Genomic DNA, 24,838 nt, shown 5'->3' on the forward strand with positions numbered 1-24,838 from the left:
CCCCAGTACGGTTCGCTGCTGATATGAACGCAATCGTACTAAATCACGGAAGTGAACCGCTATTGATGACGTATAATGTGGTGCAGGTGCGTGTGTGTATATACTAACCTTGATGAAAAGCGTGATTGACGCACTGCAAGCAGAGAGATGATTTCTGCTTGCCTCCACAAAAAAACAGCCCGCTGTTTTTGGAACGGTTTTAGTACTTTTGCGGCAGACAGATGCAAGTGTGTTTCTGTATCTTTTCTTTGAAAACAAATCCAAAGGTTCAAAAAAAGAAGAACAAATGTGAAGCGAGCAATTCTATCCATTTTGACGCCTTTTCATTCATAGCGGTTACCAAGCAACACGATTACGCGCCAGCTGCAGCTTGATGACGCAAGCGTACCGCGGTTTGGATACAAATAATATAATGTGAACACAGTCCATCGGGGGCAGGGGGAGGGGGGAGCAATCGAACTCGTGTTCGGAACAGGCAATCGAACCAAGTGTTTCCACTTGGGTAATTGTGTGCTAAATGAGCTGAAGCTGTGCTAACTTGAGTGAACAATATTGAATGCTAGTGCTTTCTAAGGCCCCGTTTACACGAAGCAAAGACACAGATATTTCCCTGCGGTTTGGCCTCTCATTTACACGAAAAACCCTGTTTTTATCACAGTAAACGATTATTTCTAAAAACTTCGAAAACTCCAAAGTGGAGATTTCTGATGCACTGCAGTGCATCTGATGCTTTCTGCAGTATGCACTGCAAGTATAGTATTGTACTGAATATTGTATAGTATTGAATATCTGTATATTCAGCACTTGCATACTGTGAAAATACAGTGACCCAACTGCAAAAGCCAGAAAGGTTACAGTAAAAGGCTATCACCGATCAAGACTTTTTGAACAGAACAGCACTGAAGGCAATTTATTGTGGATTAATTAGATCAGTACTGGATTATGGTTGTGTGGTGTATGGATCTACATCAAGCACATCCCTCATTCAGTTTCAGGCTTTGAGATTATGTACAGGGACATTTAAAACAACTCCAACGGCAGCACTGCAGGTGGAAATGGGAGAAATGCCACTCGAGTTGAGAAAAATACAGCTATCTCTGAATTATTGGGTTAATTTACAGGGCCATAATGAAAATCACCCAGCACAAATCACTTTAAAACATTGTTGGGAAAAGGACAGTTTGGGTAGACAGTTATTGTTACGTCAGAAACGAGGACACAATATGCAAGTAAAAAGCTCTTTATTAATAATCAGTAATGATGATGATGATGATGATGAATAATCCGGGTGATACAGGCGGTGGCGCAGGGACTTCGATGGTCAGACACGGAGTGATGGATGAAGTGCAGCGTGCTCTGATGAGTGATGACGTGATCCAGACATGAAACGTAATCCAACAAGACGCAAAACCGGAACACAGGAACTCAAGACGGGACACGAGGCACGGGAACAGGATCAGACAACACAGAGACTTCATGCAACGATCTGACAAAGGAGATGAGAAAGTGGTGAGCATTTATAGGAGATGAGATGAGTGGCAGCTGGTGATGATGAGTGATTGCAGCTGGATACTGATCAACAGTAACGATCCGGACACACCCACTCACGCACTCACACACACACACACACACGTAAACAACAACACGATTGACCGAATAAGTGGGTTCCCCATCTACGAGTCGCGGCGGGGGAGGAACCGGGGTTGGCGGATTAATACGAGAATGAAATACGGGTTTAATTTTGGATACATGAAAGACGGGGTGAATCCTCCTGTACGCTGGAGGAAGGTTGAGGCGGACTGCCACCGGACTAATGATCTTGGTGACAGTAAACGGGCCAATGAATTTGGGAGCAAGTTTATTAGACACGGAACGGAGAGGAATGTTCTTGGTAGAAAGCCACACTTTTTGACCAGCGATGTATACGGGAGGCCTAGACCGGTGGCGATCGGCTTTGGCCTTGGTGCGCAACCCCACCTGGAGTAGAGTCTCACGGGCTCTAGTCCACGTGCGGCGACACCTCTGGACGAAGGCGTGAGCGGAGGGGACCGCGACTTCGGATTCCAGACTAGGAAAAATTGGTGGCTGGTACCCTACGCTACACTCAAACGGAGATAGGCCCGTAGATGACACTGGCAACGTGTTGTGGGCGTACTCCACCATAGAAAGTTGTTGACTCCACGAGGAAGGATTCTTGGAAACTAAACATCGTAACGTTCTTTCCAAATCCTGGTTGGCTCTCTCAGTTTGGCCATTGCTCTGGGGGTGGAACCCTGATGACAGACTAACAGTCGCCCCCAGAAGCTTACAAAATTCTCGCCAAAATTTGGACACAAACTTGGGGTCCCCTGTCAGAAACCACGTCTGTCGGGAGGCCATGTAACCGAAAGACGTGGTCAACGACAATCACCGCTGTCTCCTTGGCTGAGGGTAATTTGGGCAAGGGAATGAAATGGGCCACCTTCGAGAACCGGTCCACCACGGCAAAACTACCATGTGACCCTGAGAGGGTGGGAGGGCGGTAACAAAATCTAGAGCGATATGGGACCAGGGTCTCGAAGGGACCGGCAACAGTTGGAGTAACCCATCTGGGGGTCGATTGGAAGTCTTACCAGTGGCACAAACTGAGCAAGCCAAAACAAAACTGTGAATGTCACGAGCCATGAGAGGCCACCAGAATCGTTGCTTGACTAAAAATCTAGTGCGACTGACTCCTGGATGACAAGCCACATTGGAAGAATGCCCCCACTGAATGACGCTGGACCTCAGACCCTCAGGCACAAATAAACGATTCGGTGGGCAACCGACCGGGGGCGTTACCCCTTCTAAGGCCTTCTTGACCTTCGATTCAACCTCCCATACGAGTGTGGAGATGAATAGAGTCTCCGGTAAAATGCACTCGGGAGTAGACGGGCGTTCGGAACGATCAAAAATGCGCGATAAAGAATCAGGTTTGATGTTTTTAGAACCCGGGCGGTACGAGAGAGTAAAATCAAAACGACCGAAAAAAAGTGCCCACCGAGCCTGCCTGGAGTTCAATCTTTTAGCAGTCCGAATATATTCTAAGTTCTTGTGATCGGTCCAAACGATAAAAGGTGCCCCCGACCCTTCTAACCAGTGCCGCCACTCTTCCAATGCTAACTTGACTGCCAACAACTCTCTGTTCCCAATGTCATAATTGCGTTCGGCAGGAGATAGACAATGAGACAAAAATGCGCAAGGATGCATCTTGTCGTCTGAGAGAGAGCGCTGGGATAACACTGCTCCTACCCCCACCTCTGACGCATCGACCTCCACCACGAACTGACGTGATGGATCAGGGGTTGTCAGAATGGGGGCTGAAATGAAGCAACCCTTCAGTTTGGCAAACGCAGCCTCGGCTGCGTCTGACCACCTGAACGTCGTTCTGGGGGAGGTCAAGGCGGTCAGAGGTGCGGCTAGTTGGCTGAAGTTGCGAATAAAACGCCGGTAGAAATTGGCGAACCCCAGAAATCTCAGTAGGGCCTTACGAGACTCTGGACTTGGCCACTCTACCACAGCCTTGATCTTCTCAGGATCCATGCGCATACCCTCAACCCCCCTAGGAATGGAACAGACTGTGCATGAAAATCGCATTTCTCCGGCTTGACAAAAAGCCCATTCTCTAGCAACCTCTGAAGCACTCGTCGAACGTGCTGCACGTGTTCCTGGAGAGAAGAAGAAAAAATCAATATGTCGTCCAGGTAGACAAATGAACTGATCTATCATATCTCGCAGCACGTCATTGACTAGTGCCTGGAAGACCGCTGGACTGTTGGAAAGCCCGAAAGGCATAACCAAGTATTCAAAGTGTCCCCTGGGGGTGTTAAACGCGGTCTTCCACTCATCCCCCTCCCTGATGCGGACCAAATGATAAGCATTACGTAAATCCAATTTTGTGAAGATGGACGCTCCCTGCAACCTCTCGAAGGCTGAAGACATCAACGGCAAAGGATAAGTATTCTTTACCGTGATGTTGTTCAACCCCCGGTAGTCAATACAAGGTCGCAGAGATCCGTCCTTCTTCCCCACAAAAAAGAACCCCGCCCCCGCTGGAGAAGAGGAAGGGCGGATGAACCCCGTTGCTAGAGAATCAGAAATATATTTCTCCATAGCCTCCCTCTCTGGTGTCGAGAGTGAACATAACTTGCCCTTGGGCGGAGCCGTACCTGGTAATAAGTCTATGGCACAGTCATAGGGACGATGCGGAGGGAGAGAAGCAGCCCGGGACTTACTGAACACCTCCTTCAGGTCCAGGTACTCCGCGGGCACGTTAGACAGATCCACTGCCTCCTCCTGCAACACAGGGACAGAAACAGACGGACAGGCAGACAATAGACAAGACTTATGACACTGATTACTCCACGAAGACACAGACTTGAGCTGCCAGTCCACTTTAGGGTTGTGACAGGTGAGCCAAGGGTGACCAAGGACAATGGGTGCAAGGGGAGTGTCCAGGATATAGAAAGTTGATCTCGGTGTGATTCCCTGATGTGATGAGGGTGATGTCTTCTGTGGCAAAAGTGATGGTGGGAAGTTCTTGTCCATTAAGTGCGTGTACAGCAATCTGATGTGTGAGGGGTTTGAGGGGAATCTTGAATTGACGTGCGAATGAGTGATCCATAAAATTACCTTCTGCCCCGGAGTCCAAGAGTGCTTGACAGTCGTGAGTGAGTGTTGACCATCTCAGTCTTACCGGAAGGAGGGTAGATGTTGATGAGGTCTTCTCGGCGGAGATCCCACCCGATAGTAGCCTCATACTTACTATCGGGCTTGGCCTTTTACCGGACAGTTGTAAGCATAGTGTCCGGCTCCTCCACAGTATAGGCAAAGGCCCTGGGACCTCCGCCTTTCCCTCTCCTCCCGGGAAAGCCGAGCTCAACCCACCTGCATGGGCTCGTGATCATCGACGGGGCTGGGGCTGGTAGGCGTGGCTCCGACTGGGATGGGCTCTCCGATGGTGTGGGGGGAACGGCCGGTGTGGGCGGCGCAGTGGGAGCTCGTAGCTGTTGGATCTGCCGGGTGAGCTCGGACACCTGCGCCACTAACGCCTGAACAGCGCGACCAGTATCGTTTAAATTCTTCTCTTGAATGTCCAGACGAGTCATACTGTTACTCAAACAGTCCTCCATGGTTGGCGCTGATGTACTTGCTGTATCCATCCTTGGTCAGATCGTTCTGTTACGTCAGAAACGAGGACACAATATGCAAGTAAAAAGCTCTTTATTAATAGTCAGTAATGATGATGATGATGATGAATAATCCGGGTGATACAGGTGGTGGCGCAGGGACTTCGATGGTCAGACACGGAGTGATGGATGAAGTGCAGCGTGCTCTGATGAGTGATGATGTGATCCAGACATGAAACGTAATCCAACAAGACGCAAAACCGGAACACAGGAACTCAAGACGGGACACGAGGCACGGGAACAGGATCAGACAACACAGAGACTTCATGCAACGATCTGACAAAGGAGATGAGAAAGTGGTGAGCATTTATAGGAGATGAGATGAGTGGCAGCTGGTGATGATGAGTGATTGCAGCTGGATACTGATCAACAGTAACGATCCGGACACACCCACTCACACACATGTAAACAACAAAGCACGAGACTAGAGAGAGACATTGGATCTATGAACCGTGACAGTTATACAAAAAGCAACAGAGTTAAAATTAACTGAATTAAAATTCAGTTCAACAGTACCATTGCCAGCAGTACCACCTTGGGTATTACCTGAAGTGAAAGTAGATCTTACAATATTAGGAAAGAAGAACAACAACAGGGGGTTTATTTTGAATTCACATACTATACAGGCATATATTAATAGTTACTACAGTTATATCCAGATTTACACAGATGCATCAAAGAGTTTAGTTAATAGGATAGGAGTAGCTTTTATTGTTCCAGAGTTTCATATTACAATAGTGAAGAGGATTAGCAATAATGTATCAGTATACACAGGAGAAATGCTAGCAATTCTGTTAGCAGTACAGTGGATAGAGGAAATAAGACCATTGAGAGTTATTATTTGTTCAGATTCAACTTCATCATTAATCAGTTTACAGAGCAGTCACTCAGACAGCAGATATTTTGATAGAAATACAACAAACATTATATAGAATTCAAATGATGGGCATTGCAGTTATATTTTTGTGGGTGCCAGCACATATTGGAATCAAAGGAAATGAAATGGCAGATAAGCCTGCAAAGGAGGCCACAAAAAGAGAATACATCGATGTGGCAGTTAACATCAATAAGATGGAAATACAGAGCATTATTAAACAGAGGTTGAAGAAAAGGTGGCAAAAGCAATGGGAGGAAGAGAGGAAAGGACGGTGGTTTTACAAAATTCAGAGGAGAGTGGGAGAAATGAGATGTGCAGGAAGGAAAAGGAGAGAAGAGACAATTATATCTAGACTTAGATTTGGGCACACAGGATTAAACAGCACTTTATTTAAAATAGGTAAACATAACACCGGCAGATGTGAATACTGTGGGCAACAAGAGACAATAGAACACGTCATGGTATACACTGTAAGAAATATGAGGGAAAAAGGTGGGAAATTATCCAAAACCTTAGAATGAAAAGAATCAATTTTGATTTAATAGAAATTCTTAGAAAGAACTCGAGAGATAAGTGCTATGGAATCATTTTTCATTATCTTAGAATAATCAATATGATTGAGAGGATTTGAGTCTTAATTTTTGTTTTGTTGATTTTGTTTTGTTGATTTTGTTTTGTTTTGTTTTGTTTTGTTTTGTTGATTCGGTTTTTGTTTTGTTTTGTTTGGAATAAAATAAGGAGTAGTCATTCAGATCCACACTCCATACCAGTTGGTGGCGGTAATGCACCACTTCGTTGTGTGCCAACCGCCAAAAAAAAACTCCAGAAAGAAGAAGAAGAGTTGTGTTCAGTCTTGTGCCTACCCTCTCTGGATTTCCTGAGAAATGTGCTGTTTCTCTGTTGCCATTGAGCTTACTTTGTTTTGTAAAGCTATGACTGCCCTTTTGTCTGTATTTGAAAACTGAGATCAAGACTGCCTGCTTTTGAGTTATCTGAGCCTTCTAGTTTGCTTTTGCAAACCTGGTTTCAAGACCCACCTTCAACACTTTATTTCAGGCAATTGTGACATAACTTAAGTACAAAATTAGTTGGCCCAAGGAGGGTGAGGACAAGAGGACAAGGACAAGGAGACAAGTCTCGGATGAAATTCGTGCCACTCTAGTTGCCCATGTCTTTGTCCATGGTATGACTATGAGGGAGGCTGGGCAATGAGGAAGGCCAAATTTGAGTAGCTTCACCGTCGCCTCGATCATATACCTTCCGGGAGAAAAACGGGTAGATGTACTTCAGACTGCTCTCTATTGTAACTTTTAAGAGCTGTACTATGTGTACTATGTGTACCACAAGCAACATAACTTACCATTTTTGGAAATGTTGTTCTGTTTTATTTATGAGAAAATAACATTGTATGTTAGCTAACAAGTTTTATGGTTAGCGGCCACCTTTCTAGTTTTAGCATTAGTTTGCAAACTATAACATATAGTTTTTATTTATTTATTTATTTATTTATTTTTATGGATTTTATATTTATTTTTATATACATTTCTGTATGTGTTTAAAGGCAAAGCGCCAATTCAGAAGACTCTCTACCATTGCAGTCCCACCTGACCAGGAAGGTCCTAATAATATCAGTGGGTTAACTACTGGAAGGACAACGATCATCACACAGTGATGCTTTGCATGTGTCTTACTGAACTTGTATTTGTCTCAAACAGAAAACCCTTTACTGCAGACAAGCTGGAATGGGCAAAATCATTGATATGTCTTCGTCATCTCTCTATGGATCTCAGCATTTTTGGACAGAATTTAGGATATGTAAGTATTAATTTTATCTGGCTTAATTTAGTTCAGCTGAAATGTTTGAATATGCTATTGACAAAAAGCTTTTTACAAATATATATTCTTAAGTTACAATAAAAATAATAATAAAAATGTAAAAAAGGAGGTTACAAATAATTTGACACTAATATGGATTTTTTCTCTTTCTTTCTTTCTTTCTTTCTTTCTTTCTTTCTTTCTTTCTTTCTTTCTCTTGTTACTTATGTTGGATAAAAATAAAAATAATTCTATATGAAAATTATGAAATCTAATTTATATTTAGTACAAATAAAAACTATTACAGTAATGTACTGATTAGCTTGGTTTTTACAGTAATGCACTGTATTAAACAATTACAGTACCATGTAGTTACTGTAAAACTGAAATACGGTAATTGTACTGTAAATCTTAATTACAGTAACTTACTGGCAACAGTGTTTATCTAATTTAGTTCTTAGCACAACACGTGACATAATCAAACCAATAAGTTTGAAAACAGCCGTAACATTTTATTGCGCAGCATTGGTCTGTTGATCTATCAATTAGGCTAGCAAATCAACATTCCATAATTTTTTTTTTTTTAGCGATCAGAACACAACCCCATGCCCCCTTGTGGCTACGCTACTGAGATGTATATTGAAGTGAAAATAAAAATTTCCCACAATAAGATACTTTGATACAGTAGGCTACAGAAAACCCACTTGAAATGTGATGAAGTTAAACTGCATTGTACGGTCCACCATTTGAAAAGGAAAGTATTTTTTTCTTACCTATGCATCCCATGAGATGCAGATAAAATGAGATTCACGTCATATTAAAATAGACAACAAGATTTAGCCAGATTAGTCCATTTAATAAACATTTTTTCCCCCCATACAGCAAATTGAGTCACTGATTCAACATTTTTATGTGTATAATGCAGTTTATGGCTGTGGACATGCCGTAAAAGGGTGGCCGTCAAAGCAGAAAAGTGAAGTTGTAAATGTCTATAATCTTAAACGCTTGTTTTGTTATCCTGGCAGCTGGCAGAGATAGAGATGATGGTATCTTTTGTTTGTTTTAAGACTTTGAAGTCCAGATGATTTTCTGCAAATGTAGTCTCCAGCACCAGCAGTAGAGACTGTTTAAGCTTCTTCTTATACTCATCACACATGAACACATAGAGAAAGGGGTTCAGACAGCTGTTGAGACGAACCAGGATGTTAACTATAGTTAGTACAGGATCTAGAGCTTTAGAAGACTTAATGCACTGATTCTCTTCTGCACTTATGCAATACAATTTGTAGACATGATAAGGAAGCCAGCATATGAAAAAGGCCAGGACCGCAGCTATAATGACCCGGTAAGACCTGAGCTGGTTTTCCATTCTGAGACGTTTGACTCGCACGCCGATAGCTATATACGAAGATGCAATGATCAGGAAGGGGATGAGAAAGCCCACTATGAACATGTATGTGACCAGAGACTGGTCCGCTGTTGAGGGATTGATAACTACAGGGATGCAGCAGCAAATGGATAAAACCCACGCAATCATGCAGATGATTCTGGCTTTTAATAGGGTTCGATTATTTCGAGACCACACAACCTTCCATGTGCACAGGCATCGGTCCAGACTAATAGTCATCAGCAGCAAAATGCTAGCAGATGTGTTTTGGTAAATCATAAAGTGGAGAAACATGCACTTGAAGGTACCAAAATGCTTGACCATATTGCCTAAAATGGTGTTTATGATTAGAGTTAAGCAGCAGATGAAGTCTGCAATCGCCAAGTTGAGGAACCAAATGGAGTTGACTGTCGTCTTCATTTTGTAACCAGTCACAAATATGACAAGCCCGTTTCCAATGAGACCTACAGCAGGTATGGCAAAGTAAATGCATATGATAAAGATGTTAAAGCCTGAGACGATCTCTGTCTGCACTGTAGAATTGTTCGTACTGGATCTGGTCACTTTTTGAAATCCAAAAGTAGTGGTTGCTACACGAAAACAAGAGAAGAAAATACAGTGAGTTTTGGTTTCTGGACTCTGAATGTGTTTTTATGCCACTTTTCACATGCAACACATTTTCTACCCCAGAATGCCATACGAAGCCTATACTTTAACACTCTTATCAATTAATGTAATTTTCTATTTTTAAGTTTTTACTATTCTGCAATGTCCAACAGATAACAGGATTGGAAGGATAATTCTGTAATTTTTTGTCCTAACGTTTCAACAGCATGAACTGTATCTACAATACATATACGCAAACACATAAAATTAAAATACAATGTTCACACTTTTCACATAAGATGACACAACTACAGTTTATAAGACGCTTGAAAATTATTTTGTCCACAAGCAATTTACCAGTTTTTTTATGGTAAATATTAAATGGTGTATGATTATTCCTTATTATGACCATAAAAAAAAAAAATATATATATATATATATATATATATATATATATATACAGTGCAATGCATAAATTAATACAGAAAATTGGTGTCCTTAAAGGTTGGATTTTTCCTAATTTTTTAAATTAAGGCATTAAGTTCAATTTCCAAAATATGATTTTTTATTACTCTTTTTAGTCAACTTTAGCATGGGTGTATTAACTTATGCATTGCACTGTATATATATATATATATACAGTATATGTATGTATGTGTGTGTGTGTGTTTAAACAATGTAATTATTATAATGGGTTTTCAAATTTTCATATTAGAGGTCGAAAGTCTGGGTCTAAGACAAAATATATATAAATGGACTGCATTTATATAGCGCTTTCACAGACCCAATGGCCACCAAAGCGCTTTACAATATTGCCTCACATTCACCCATTCACTCACTCATTCATACACCGACGGCGGTGTCAGCCATGCAAGGCGATCCAGCTCGTCGGGAGCAGCTGGGGTTAGGTGTCTTGCTCAAGGACACCTCGACACTTGGTCAGGTGGAACCGGGGATTGAACCACCAACCTTCCGGTTTGTAGACAATCTACATGAACCACTGAGCCACTGCCGCCCCTATATATGTCTAAATATGCCTATGAAAGGCAATTTAAAAGTACTAAATAAATAAACCATCAATTAACAAAAATAAAAAGTTTAAACCCAGCTTGGACATGGCCTGCAGTTAAGGACACATGTGAAAAATCCTTTTGGAAATCTCTCTAATCTCTCTACAATTTTCATCCAAATGCAGAGAATGATAATATTTTCTCCTCACACCCATATGCTCTCAACAGGCAACAAATATGCATATGATGTATATAGATTCTTACCCATTTTCTTTATGGCTTCAGGTCCATATAAACCTCTTTGCAAGTTCTGTTATAGTTGAAAATCAACAACTGATGATAAGTTCCCCTTTACTTCTCTTAAAGATTGATGGTGGGATGGTGTTGAGAAATATGCTTCAACAGAAATCTGTTTATCAACTATACACTTTTTAAGATAACAAAGATCTGGATGCTCGACAACCCCTCTTTCACCTGTGTCATTGTGACAGTGATCAGATTATCATATCCCAAACTGCACCTTAGAAAAAAAAAAAAAGAAACAAGGAGAAAACAATGCAGTGAGAGTTGGTTCTGCTGGAGCAAAAACATGCAAATTAAACATTTTGTGGTATTTGACTTGCAACACGGTTTCTCTGTTAAAAACTGGACGTTTTGAACATGACATTCAGAAATAACGTTTTCATAACTTAACGAGAACATTGGCAAAATGTTTTTAGAACATATTTTTGTTACATGATATTTGCGAGATGCTGCAAAAGATGCGAGATGCAGGTATCCGTCTATGCTTAGGGTAGACCGGATATGGTTGTAACATGGGGTGAGTTGTAACGCCACCAATTCCACCAATCAGGGACAAGCTAGGAGTCCAATGATCATTTCATTATTCGCCCACTTCCTCCCAGATCCCATATGAATGGTTGTCAAGGCTGTAAATAGGTATACATGCAGATTTTATATATATAAAAAAAAAAAAATTTGGTAAGATTGTAATTTTTTGGACTAAAACTATATTTTGTTTAGTAATTATACTTTGGCAGATAAAATCATATAACTTACATAAGATTGAATTGTAGTTTCTCAGGCAATTGCATTTTATCCTGCTAATTTTAAACCACAATGCTAATATGGTTAGCTAAACACTGTCTCACAGTGGAGGGGTAGGTTGTAACACATCTTTGAAAAATTAAAAACAACTAAGAAAAGATTATTTTTAATAATCTTACAGAATGCCTATACAGTTGAAAAGAACGACAGAGGTGTGCCAGACAGTGTTTTTAAAAAAAAGAGGAACTGATGTTACTTTTCTGTAAAGGGCAGGTCAGTCAGATCAGTTGCGATGACAATGTTGAAAGCCAGTGGTGAGACCGCAAAGAATGAAAACATTTAAGTTGTCTGTATGAAACCATTTGGCAATTCAAAGCCAAAGGAAGTGTGGGTAAAATGTGCTCTATGCAGTCTCTGGGCCCACCAACCCTGGTCTCAAATGTCTATGTAGGCCTATAAAAGACAGATAAAAATAAACAAGAAAGAAAGAAAGATACCATCTGTTTTGATCATCAATTAAACAAAAATCCCTGTTATATGCATCGTAGTTAAGGACACATGTGAAAAATCCTTTTGGATTTTATCTCTACAATTTTCACCCAATTACAGAGAATGATAATATTTTCTCTTCACACCCATATGCTCTCAATAGGCAACAAATATGCATAATGCACATAGATTCTTACCCATTTTCTTTATGGCTTCAGGCCCAAAAAATCCTTTTTGCAAGTGAAAAATCAACAACTGAAGATAAGTTATTTACTTCGCTTTAAGAGTGATGGTGGGATGGTGTAGAGAAATATGCTTCAACAGAAATCATCTCGGTTATTAAAGTAACCTTGGTTCCCTGAGAGAAGGGAAAGAGTATTGCGCAAGTAGCTTACGCTTTGGGAAAAACTCCTTTTCTCGAGAATATTGAAGCCAAATTTTTAAAACGCAGTGCAGCTGCACAGCAGACAACTACCTGAGCATCTAGCGCGGTCATTGGCTGTGCTGCAGCAACTGCACGAACCTATGGTGAGGCGGCTCATGCGCGCGAACCAATCAGGTCGCTTCGCGCCCAGGCGCGTCAGAACCTGTTGGATTGGGCGTGGCTTATAGCTATATAAGTCCCCATTTTTGCCATAGAATTAGGTTTAAATCAACTGAAGCGATCCTCTGATCTAAGCACAGTACCACTGCGGGTTACGCAATACTCATTCCCTTCTCTCAGGGAACCGAGCTTACGTTAACCGAGACGTTCCCTTTCGAGAGGTCTCTCGTATTGCATAAGTAGCTTACGCTATGGGAACCCCTTTCAAAACGCAGTGCGTGCTTAAAACTTCGCCCCATACTATAGCCTAGGGATAGAAGAGTAAAGTTATGAGTCCTAATAGAGGCCAGACCAGTGACGAGCCTCATATAGGGAACCAAGGAATGGGCCTTAAAAAGGGTCATTCAGAGGTCCTTAAGAAGAGGGGGTCTGTTTTGTATCTGTCGTGGGGGTCCAGCAACTTCTGCTGTTATCTTGATCGAGCACTGAGCTGTGCCATCTCTGAACCAATCAGTCTTTTCAAAACTATCAAACTTAAACGTCCTTCCTTTAGTTGGGCTCATCTCTTTGAAGCTTGCATGGCCATAAAGTTCTTAGCTGGGGGGTTTCGTTGGTTAGCGGAGACTGGCTGGAGCCTGATTTTATGGCTCTGAATTGGTGATTTGGGGTCTGGAATGTTGAGTTCTGTGTGGAATTATGTTTGAACAAATCACCTGGAAGATTAATTTGTGTTTGTTTCGCCCTCAAATCCTACACCCCTTTGAGGAAGTGCATGACCAGGTGATTGCCCGGCCACATGAGCGTGAAATGCTGCTATGGCTGCTACATATACTTTGAGCATGGAGGGGGTGCGCCCCGCGTCCAAAAGCTCTTGTAAAAAGGAAAGCACCTTAGGCACTCCGCATGAGTAGGGGTCCAGGCTCCGTGCAGTACACCAGCCGGAGAACACTGACCATTTTAGAGCGTAAAGACGCCTGGTCGAGGGGGATCTTGCTTCAGTGATGGTTTTCAGCACCCTTTCTGGGAAGTCCCTGGATACCCGTTGAGGGGCCATACAAGGACGGGGATGCCAGATCGTTCCGTTCGCCTGTGTGAGGAAGTCTCTCCTCAGCGAAATCAGCCATGGGGCTGTTTCCAGCAGCTGAGTCAACTTGTAGAACCATAGCTGGTTCTTCCAGAGAGGAGCTATCAAGAGAACTACACACTTGCACTCCCTGATCCGTTCAATGACCTGAGGAAGCATCGTGACCGAAGGGAATGCATACAGCGGGCGGCTCGGACCAAGACGTGGTGGCCTTTTAGATATGGGAGAAAAGCTTGCAGTGATAGAGCGACCGCTTTCATCTCTAGAAAGTTTATATGTAGGCGTCTCTCCGGGCTTGACCATAAGCCGGAGATGGGGCTGTCCTCGAAAAGGGCCCCCCAACCTAGGCTGGAGGTGTCTGTCGAGATAACTTTCCTCTTTGAAATCACGCCCATACTCACGCCGATTTGGTACCAGCCGGCTGCTTTCCAAGGAGCCAGAGCTCTGTGATACAGCCATGGTTCACTTTGATGCGTAAGTGGCCTGGTACACAGGATTTTAACCAGCACTGAAGAGGACGCATGTACAGTAGACCCAGCTGGAGTACTGATGATGCTGGGGCCATGAGACCTAACATCCTCTGAAATCTCTTGAGAGGCATTCAAGTGCCTGCTCTGACGTAAGCCACGCTCTCATTTAAGCCGCAGCACTGGCATCAGTCAAGCGAGTAGGTGATTTGCAAGCGCTTTCAGTAAGCGCTTCCTGCCTTGAATTCGGGCCCAACGTCTCCAGAGTCGTCCTTAAGCCGAATCTACGCTCTCTATGGTCCAGGTAAGCGTGGGCCAATCAAGAATCCTCGTAGAATAGGAGTTAGCACCACTCAACGGAGAGCCGCAGGACTAAATCCAGCAATTTTAAAGCTGTGTAAATTCAACATTTTTCAAACCGTGAACAATGGCAAAGTTCTGTGGGACCCTCAAACAAAACCCAGTGGGCTACTGGGCAGTCACCTGAATATCCATAGTTTGATTACTAAAAGTGATGAGATAAAACATATTCTTGTGGACTCTAACTTGGACTTCCTATGCTTATCTGAAACTTGGTTGAATAAAAACTCCCCATCCGCAGCCCTACATATTCCTGGCTATAATGCTTTTAGGAAAGATAGAAAGGTTGGCAAAGGTGGGGGGTTACTGTTATACATCAAATACCATATATCATGTAAAGAGGTTCAATACTCAGTTGAGAATGAGCTTGAGTATATTTGCCTTAATATTAGCCTTTCACCACAAATGTCCTTCTCTCTCATTGGAGTGTATAGACCTCCATCTGCAAAAGCTATTTTCTTTGACAAATTAGAAACTGTTCTAAAGGAATGCAGGTCAGGGCAGGAAATACTAGTAATGGGTGACTTCAATGTTAATTGGGAGGACAAAGGCACTAGTAAAGCACTGCAACGGGTCTCTAATAAATTTGATTTCACACAACTAATTAAAGGGCCCACTAGAATAACCTTGTCCTCAAAAACTCAAATTGACTTGATATTTACCAACAAACCTGAAAGGGTGTCAAAATCCTTTAACATGGTCACTGGTCTGTCTGACCATAACCTCACTCTTATAGCCAGAAAGCTCACTAAATCCCGTTTTCATTTAAAACCTAACACCAAATCTAGCCAGTTACGAATATCCAAGTGTTATGTTGATGAATTTGACAGAGAAATCAAAAATATTAACTGGGATCAAATCATAGCTGGTGTAGATGTGGATAATGACACAAATGTGACCAGTCACGGAAAGTAGGGACACAAGTCGGTTCTGGGGCATTTTGAGTTATTCACATATTCTGAAAGTGTAGTATTCAAGCTTTCCAACGATGTGTAACACATGTAAATCTGATAATATTTGGAGAAGTTGTGGCCATTTGAAGGTAGGCACTCAAAAAAAACTGAAATGGTAGAAATCTGCTTCTAAAGATTGGCAAGTTCTCGCCCTTCTGGGAATGACAATAGGGCTCATTTACATCTCATTTAGATAAGTCATACCCCCTGTAAAGCTCCCCCGTCTCCCCCTCCCCCCTGACTGTACCAATTCTACAAATTCTCTAAATAAAACATTTCCAGTTAACTGGCAGAGCATTCATTTCGTTCGTTTTTTAAATAAGATACTAGCGCTGAAATGTGTTTTTTTTTTTTTATCAAGTGATCAAAGTGCTCGTTGCGCTGCGATCAGTGGCGCAGATACAGTGTTTACTCGTGTGGCTCGCCGACACAGTGCATTGTCTTCACTCGACGCCGCGCATACCGCGTCCTGTGTGAAAGGCCCTTTATTCAGTATGGAAATACGCACCGACAATGACACGCCCCTACTGCGTGCTAGAATCTCTGAAAAACAAGCCGATTTCAACATAAAAATGTACGCTTTTAAATATACCAATACTGCTATCTCAAACATGGAGAGGCTTCTTCGTGATCTCAACTAACAGATTCTGCAAAAAAACGAAAATCACCAATTTTGAAAAAAAAAACCGCTTCTTTCTCATTTTGCTCGAAAGTTGTGCTGCCGACTTGTGTCCCTGGTTTCCGTGACGGGTCAGAAATGTCCACATGTCCACAGTCCAAAACATAACAAAGCGATTCCTCAAGAAAAGCAAATCTAAAGGGAATAGTACATATACCCTCCCCTGGATCTCTAGTGACATAAGGAGATTAATGGAGGAGAGAGATAATGCTTTAAAGCTCTCTCTCAAGTCCAACTCATTGACTGACAGGGCATATATTTGTGTCCTTGAGAAATAGAGTAATAAAGGAAATCAGGGCAGCTAAATCTAACTTCTTTGTTGACCTCATACGGGACGCTAAGGGTAATCATAAACAAGTCTGGGACTGTCTGCATAAACTAACAGGGAAAGGACATAATAAAGCAACAAAACAGCTGGAGATCAAAGACAATGGTACCCTATATAAGGAACCAGCTGAAATAGTGACTATCCTTAATAACCATTTTGTCAATTCTGTGAGATTGACTGTGCATAGTCCCATAAGTGGTCCACTACACTCCTCACCAATTGATGTATCACAGCCAGTCTTCACTCTGACTGAAATTTCTGAACCCAAGGTTAAGTCTATAATTACTTCTTTTAAGAATCCCAAATCAAAAGACATATTTGGACTGGATTCCATGTTTTTAAAGAAACATGCTGCCTCCCTACTAAAATCATAAACACCTCTTTTAAGGAGGAAAAATTCCCAAACGACTGGAAGTCAGCCATTGTTGTGCCAGTCTATAAATCAGGAGATACAACTGATATGAATAACTATAGGCCAATTAGTATTTTACCCGTCTTGTCTAAGATCTCTGAAAAATGCGTGGCTGAGCAGTTGACTGAGCATCTTAACAGTAGTCCTTTTAAACTGCACTCCATGCAATTTGGCTTTAGAGCCAATCACTCCACCGAGACAGCAAATTGTTTCTTTGTGGAAAATATCAAGTCAAAATTGGACAAAGAAGGCATAGTTGGAGCAATTTTCTTAGATCTGAAAAAAGCTTTTGACACTGTCAACCATACTCATCCACAAAATGTCTTATTTTAATTTCTCAACCAGTGTTACTGACTGGATGAGATCTTACCTGTCAAATAGAGTTCAGTATGTGAGAGTTAATGGTGAGACATCACCACCCCTGAGGAACGAACTGCTGCCAGGGATCTGTCCTGGGCCCTATTCTGTTCAGCATCTACAGTACATAAATGACCTGCCATTAGTGTGCACTGGATGTGAGGTGCAGATGTATGCTGATGATACAGTCATATATGTTCATGTGAAAAACTAAAGCCCAAGCTGCTGCCAAGCTCAGCGATACAATGGTATATGTACGTAAATGGCTTACTGGCTCACAGCTGTATCTCAATGTTAAGAAGACAGTCTGTATGTTTTTTTTAGCAAAAGCAACACTATCTCATTGTGTACAATGTCTGTGTGTCTGGGGAGGTCATTCAAACAGTTACACAGTTTAAATATCTAGGCATTATTCTTGACTCTACTCTATCATTTAAACATCAAGTGAGAAAGGAAGTGCAAATAACCAAATATAACCTAGCGAACTTTAAGGAACTGTTTGACAACACCTGTAGCAAAGCTATACATGAATACTATGATAATTCCTCACCTAACATTGTATGACAAGCTGGACCCAGGTATGTAGCACAACACTAAGGCCTATTTTATCACTTCACAAACAAGCACTTAAAGTATTGGACAAAAAACCCAAACTTTACCACCACTGTAACATTCTTAACAAATATAACCTACTCAGTTGGGAAAATATTTTAAAACACAGTGATGCATGCCTAATCTTTAAGATCATTAATGGGAAGGCTCCCCAACCACTCTGCACTTTTATACAGCAGAAGTCATCTAGCAGCAGAACCACAAGGTCTGCCTTAAGAGGGGACTGTGCAGTCCCTCTTAGGTCCAGTTCCTTTGGCCAATTATGCTTTTCTGTGAGAGCCTCTATATGGAACCAATTGCTTTTGAACCAATTGAACCAATTGAACCAGTTATATGTTTTATGTTTTATGATTTTATGTTTTAATGGAGCCAGTGCTATGGCATTATGTTTTATTGTTGTATATCAATTGCTGTGTGATTTAATATGTTCTTTTTTTAGCCATCATGTGCCTAGTATAGCATCTTGCCAATGGACTACAGTTGAAAATTAGCCTGCTGGCTAACACTGGCACATTTACAGAAATGTTGATTAATGTGCACTGTCCTTGAATAAATAAATGAAATTTGTATAGAGTTTATGACTGTTCCCTTGAAGGAAAAGCTCTGGCTGGGAGACAATGCGCTTTTGGAAGTATTGATCCTGAGACCTAGGCATTCTAGATGGCTGAGGAGCCAGGATCTGTGAGTTATTAACTGCGCCTTCGATAGGGCTATAACCAGCCAAATGTTGAGGTAGTTCAACACTCGTACTCCCCGTTGTCTCAGGGGGGTGAGAGCTGCATCCATGCACTTAGTAAATGTATGGGTGCTAGAGATAGGCCGAACGGCAGGACCGTGTACTGATAAGCTTGCCCCTCGAAAGCGAATCTCAAAAAATGGCCTGTGATGGGGCATTATCTGAATGTGAAAATAAGCATCTTTCAGATCCACTGAGAAAAAACAATCCCCTGGGCGAATCTGCGCAAGGATTTGTTTGGTTGTCAGCATCCTGAATGGGCGCATCATCAGCGCTTTGTTCAGGTGTCTGAGATCTAGGATGGGCCTAAAGCCACCATCTTTCTTTGGAATGAGGAAGTAGCGACTGTTAAAGCCCGACTCGCTTTGTGATAAAGGGACTGGCTCCACAGCCCCTTTTGCTAACAGTTTTTTGACACTTCGGTGCAAAGGACGTGAGCCACGTCGCTTCTCACTGTTGTCTCGACCATGGCTAGAAAGCGTGTGGGTCGGCGAGCAAACTGTAGCGAGTAGCCTAGTTTTATTTTGTTCAACACCCATTCTGATATCCCGGGGATGGCCTCCCAGGCCCTGGCCCGCATAGCTAGGGGTTTAATGATGTCTGGGGATGGACTGCTTTGTGATAGGGACCTGGCCGCCCAGCTGCTCTGTGTTTGTGATACTTTGGGAAAAGTGCTTATGTGCAGGGGTGCGTACTCTATAATGGGCACACAACCTACATTTATTTCATCTCCAGCATGAGCCAGAGGGAAAACTGATATTGTGGGAACAGTGCTTATGTGCAGGCGTGCATACTTCATAGTGGGCACACAACCAACATTCATTACACTTCCAGCGTGATCCGGAGGGAAAGCTGATACTGTGGGGGACAGTGTTTATGTGCAGGGGTGCGTACTTTGTAGTGGGCACACAACCTACATTTATTACATTTCCAGCGTGAGCCGGACCGAGAAAACACAGAAAATTGCTCTTTTGGTGTTTTATTTGGGTCACCGTAAAAAAGGAGTTTGTTTGCAGGTGAACATGTTTACAGGTGAACATTCAAAACAGACTCGTTTAAAGCAATATTGACATTTCCAGCCGCCTGAAAAGAGAAGACTGGGAGATGTGTGAAAGACTTTTTGGAGATTGGTCAGACCGCAGCAAGAATCAATCACTCTCTTTTCCTTCCTGTTGCCGTGGCTAGGAAGGCTTTCGAGGCTCGGGGTCCAACACAATCTTGGGTCGAGGTCCCCGTCGCTCTGGGAACTGCTGACGCTTCAGAGTGGAGGCGGTGGTTTAACCCTCTGGGGTCTAAGGTGTTTTTGGGGCCCTTGGGATGTTTTGACATGCCCTGACATTTGTGCTTTTTTCAGTTATTTATAAACATGTTAATGGCAAAGGTGTAAATTCACTCTATATAGCACAAACAGGGCTACCATAATATGTGAGCAACATGTATGTAGATGTTTGTATTTTTAAGAGAATAATGTTTATGCGTGGTTATTGAAAAAAATAAAAATGAAAGTTGCTGAAATAAGACCACAAAAAACATACTAAATCTGTGTCCACAAGACTTTTGACTAATGGATGTTGTTGCTTCGAGTTCTGGCTTCAAAATTATGTGAAAATAGTCTTGCTTTATCGTTCACATAAAACAATACATTGATTTAAATTGTGTAAGACGTGAAGGCGTGAAGGGGGAGTAGTTTACACCTGAGAATACAATGCCCCACCCATTATGCGTAATGAGCCATTCATTCAGGTGTGACACTAACTGAGCCACAAGAATAAATGCAAGGACAAAATATATATTTAGAAGAAGACTTATATTGACCATTTAAGATTTTGCTTACATCTATCTTGTAAATATGTTTTGCTATTTTATTAAAAAGGTTACAATTACAACAATAATTACAATTTCAACAATATTTCAAGTGTCCTTTCTTTGTAAAAAAAATGATTATAGGACTACATTTTATCATATGTATTCATTAGTTTGAATATAGCCAACATTGGAACATCTAACATCTTAGTTTATGACTTTATTTTTGACAAAAATAGTACTTTATATATATATATATATATGTATATATATATATATATATATATATATATATATATATATATATATATATATATATATATATACATATAAACATATGAGCTGAAATTGCTAAACAAAAACTTATTTGATGTGGCAGTATATTCTACAGTAAAAACTGTACCCAAATCTAGTCAACAAAATGTTCTTTCATATTTCGCCTGACTGTAACGTTGTTTTTATGAAATATTAGGGCATATAAATGTTAATTTGCAGTTTAATACGTTGCTATACATTTTATTTCAACATATTTCAGTCGATTTTTACTCATCTCAGTATAGCAAAGCATTTTAGTTGATTAAAGCGGTTTATTCTTTCACACACAGACACGCGATTCATATTTAGGCTAAACAGTCTTTACAAATATGTACCCTTTATTCATCTCACAGAAACGCGATTCATATTATAGAAACGCGATTCATCTTTTTGTGGTTTACATAGGCCTACACTAACGTTATTCCATAACGTTATTCCACATTAACACTTGAGAAAAGATAACTTAGCCTACCTCACTCCTCAGCGGGATCTATTGCTCCTCATATCAGCACTGTTCTGAGGAAACTTTTCTCCAGGATTATTAGGTAGGCTATATTATGCCTCACTCGCGGCGCGCTGTGTTTACAGCTGATGTGGGCGTTGCAGGTCTGAAATGGTTCTCAGAATTTGCGTTTGAATAGCGCGCGCTCTCCGGGGCGTGGTCACATTACATTTGAATGAGCTCTAATGAGCTTGACTGGAATCGCTCTCTTTTAATACAGATTTCACAAGCTGAGAATATTTGTTTTTTATATACATTACTTCATTTAAAAGAAGAGAATTCAAGCTTCATGCCTGTGCATCTGTATGCCTGTTTGACTGAGTATTCGCTGAGTTACAGTTCATTTTCGGACGCGTTTCAGAATGGACTACACTGACAGAGAGAAGGCAGAACTCGCATCACATTTATTTTTCTTTATTTGGCAAAAAGCACAACACTTTGTTTTTATTGTGAGTATACACAAAAATAATACACACTTAACAGGATCGATTGATGTATGAAACTTGTTTGTAATATCAAAGTCAACAGAGCAAAATGAATCTATTTTGAACTGATAAGAAAAAAAGCGAGCTGGTATTGCCGGCGATACCGCCGACCCCAGGGGGTTAATGGCTGAGGGAGTGTTCTTGTCTCCTTCTTGTGGTGGCCCGAAGCAGAGCTGGAGCATTTGGGGAGGAAGTGACGCATAGCCTGCGACGCTTTCTGAGCCTCAGTGTAACGCTCCGCAAAGCCCTTGACTGCTGGGCTGAACAGACCGGTGATGGAGATAGGGGAGTCGAGAAAAACTGCTCTGTCTGTCTTATCTCTGTTAAGTTCAACCAAAGATGACGTTCAAGCACCGTCAAGTTCACCATGCTCCTGCCGATCGCCTGGGCGGTTGATTTTGTAGCTCGCAGAGCCAGGTCAGTGGAGCTGCGCAGGTCCCTGAAAGCTTCCGGTTCAGGTCCAGACTTGTCCATCGAGCAGAGAAGTTTGGCTTAAAAAACTTGGAGGACAGCCATGGTATGAAGCACCGAAGCAGCTTGGTCAGCGAAGGCGGAGACGGAGGCGTAGGCTCAGCCGACGAGAGCTGAAGTGACGCGGCAAGTCTTGGATGGGTGAGTCGCTTTATGTTTCCATCCCATGGAGGTGGGAAGGCAAAGGTTTGCGGCCACAGCTTCTTCGAGGGGAGGAATCGTCTCATAGCCTTTTTCCACAGCGCCCTAGACAATCGCGAGCATTGAGGTAATAGAAGGTTTTAGACGAGCTGAATGCGGCGCTTTCCATGACTTAGTTAGCTCGTCGTGTACTTCAGGAAAGAAAGGAGCAGTTCTCTGCTGAGGGGCCTGCCGGCACCCCTGCAGGAACCATTCGTCCAGTCTGCTACGCGTGGGCTCCCCGGGCGAAGACCGCTTCAATGGCCCTAGTCAGCACGCGGAGAAGCTTTGTGTCAAGGCTAGTTCTCACATCGCTCATGCTGGCTTGTGTTGAGGGTGCGGGGTCGGCCACAGAGCCCGTCCATTCCTCACATTCGAATGCAGCGAGGGAAAGACTGTAATCCTTGTCGTCCTCCTCGTCTGATGCCCCAAAAGAGATGAGACCGGCCGCTCACTGAGAGGGGTACTGGTCCGCCTGTGTGAACAGGACCGGCAAGGGTCCTGTGCAAGGGTCCACGCTCTCTCTGGGAGAGAGCGAGGCATGCGGGGACTGGGCCGGCATGTGCTCGCTCGTATTCGTCCGCTCTGGCATCCTCCGTGCACGGCGTTTTTTTCTTACGCGGCTCGAGCAAAGGAAAAGGGGGAGAGGGCGCAGGGTCGTCGTCAGTGAAGCTGGCTAGTCGAGCCCTCAGTAGAGAGAGTGCCGTTTCATTGCACTCCGGGCAGCCGCCCTTAGAGAGTGCAGCTTCCGCGTGGCCACGGCCCAGACAGGAAGCACAGAGGATGTGACAATCTCCGCCGGAGAGAGGGCCTCTGCACAAGGCGCAGGTGACCCGAGGTACCTGCTCTTTTAGAAAGTGAGTCGCAGCGGCGGGCGAACACACTAGCTTTTGTAAAAGGATATAGCACGCCGGATGGCACAGCAGAACAGCGGGCTGAAGGTGGCATCCAGTGAAACCAGGAAGCCGGTGTCCTCAGAGCTGCTTAGTAGGTGGCTTATTCTGCTGAAGGCTTATCGACGGTGGCGAAAAAGGCTTCTTAATCCGGAGGACAGCGAATTGGAAACTTGCTGAGGAGATTAAATCTGATTCTATGGAGAAAATGGGGACTTATATAGCTATAAGCCCATTCCGGCGGGCTCTGACGCGCCTGGGCGCGAAGCGACCTGATTCGCCTCACCATAGGTTCGTGCAGTTACTGCAGCACAGCCAATGACCGCACTAGACGCACAGCTAGCTGTCTGCTGTGCAGCTGCACTGCATTTTAAAAATTTGGCTTCAATATTCTCGAGAAAATGAGTTTTTCCCATAGCGTAAGCTACTTACGCAATACGAGAGACCTCTCGAAAGGGAACTATTTTTATCCACTATACAATTTGAAGTTCTATTTCTGCAGTCTGAAATATTAATTGAATGCAGAAGAATGTGTTCCCTGTGCTGACACACTATCAAACGACACTATCTCGTGACAGTGTGAAACTTTCACTAAACTTTCACATTGACATTGTTGTGGCAAAAAATTCTATTCAACCCTCATCACTGCGTAAGAGACACTCTGAATCCAATTGTCTTTTTAAAAGTATTTATTCTTGCTACAGACCCAGACAGGAAGAGCTGGGCAGCCTTTATACTCGTTTCAAGGCCTTATTCAGCAGGGCTTCTTTCCGCCACACATTCCATAGATAAAGGACCCATTGTTGTATAAGCTTCTATTTATCACTAGCCGACACTTAAAACCACCAAAAGTCAATACTAGGGTCAAAAGGTCCCTTCCCAGCTGTTCCCAAAGTGTCTCACTCCTGCACTTCCACAGGTATACATATTAGAGATGCGCGGATGGGCTATTATTTCATCCGCACCCACATCACAAAACTCACCATCCGTCCGCCATCCATCCGCACCAACGTTTTGACCAATTTTCAAAACCGCACCCGCCCGCCATCCGCTGATTGGTGTATACATATATTTTTTATTTGATTGGTTCAACCGCCCGCCACCCGCCCGAATTTAATTTAAATATTATTTTTCGTCACATCATCCGCCCAATCCGCGGTTTATCCGCGGAGTCCGCGGCTGTGACCGCCAACCGCGCATCTCTAATACAAATATACAT

The 24,838-nt window shown here is 42.7% G+C and overlaps 2 protein-coding genes across 2 annotated transcripts; both read right to left on the reverse strand.

Moving 5' to 3' along the window:
* Positions 1-1,244: 1,244 nt before the first annotated feature.
* Positions 1,245-5,152, reverse strand: LOC311297377 (uncharacterized protein; the record flags this gene model as incomplete). Its single annotated transcript, XM_084419624.1, has 2 exons — positions 4,254-5,152; positions 1,245-1,486 (listed from the first exon to the last, which is right to left on the reverse strand). The coding sequence occupies exons 1-2, from the start codon at positions 4,564-4,566 to the stop codon at positions 1,245-1,247; spliced, it is 555 nt and encodes a 184-aa protein (XP_084275750.1). The 5' UTR covers positions 4,567-5,152.
* A 4-nt stretch (positions 5,153-5,156) lies between these two features.
* LOC311297028 (C3a anaphylatoxin chemotactic receptor-like) lies at positions 5,157-11,787 on the reverse strand. Its single transcript, XM_084419096.1, has 2 exons — positions 11,167-11,787; positions 5,157-9,876 (listed from the first exon to the last, which is right to left on the reverse strand). The coding sequence occupies exons 1-2, from the start codon at positions 11,168-11,170 to the stop codon at positions 8,897-8,899; spliced, it is 984 nt and encodes a 327-aa protein (XP_084275222.1). The 5' UTR covers positions 11,171-11,787; the 3' UTR covers positions 5,157-8,896.
* Between the last annotated feature and the right edge of the window lie 13,051 nt (positions 11,788-24,838).

Source organism: Rutilus rutilus (assembly GCF_951802725.1).
Source record: "Rutilus rutilus genome assembly, chromosome: 9".
NCBI classification, from domain to species: Eukaryota; Metazoa; Chordata; class Actinopteri; order Cypriniformes; family Leuciscidae; genus Rutilus; species Rutilus rutilus.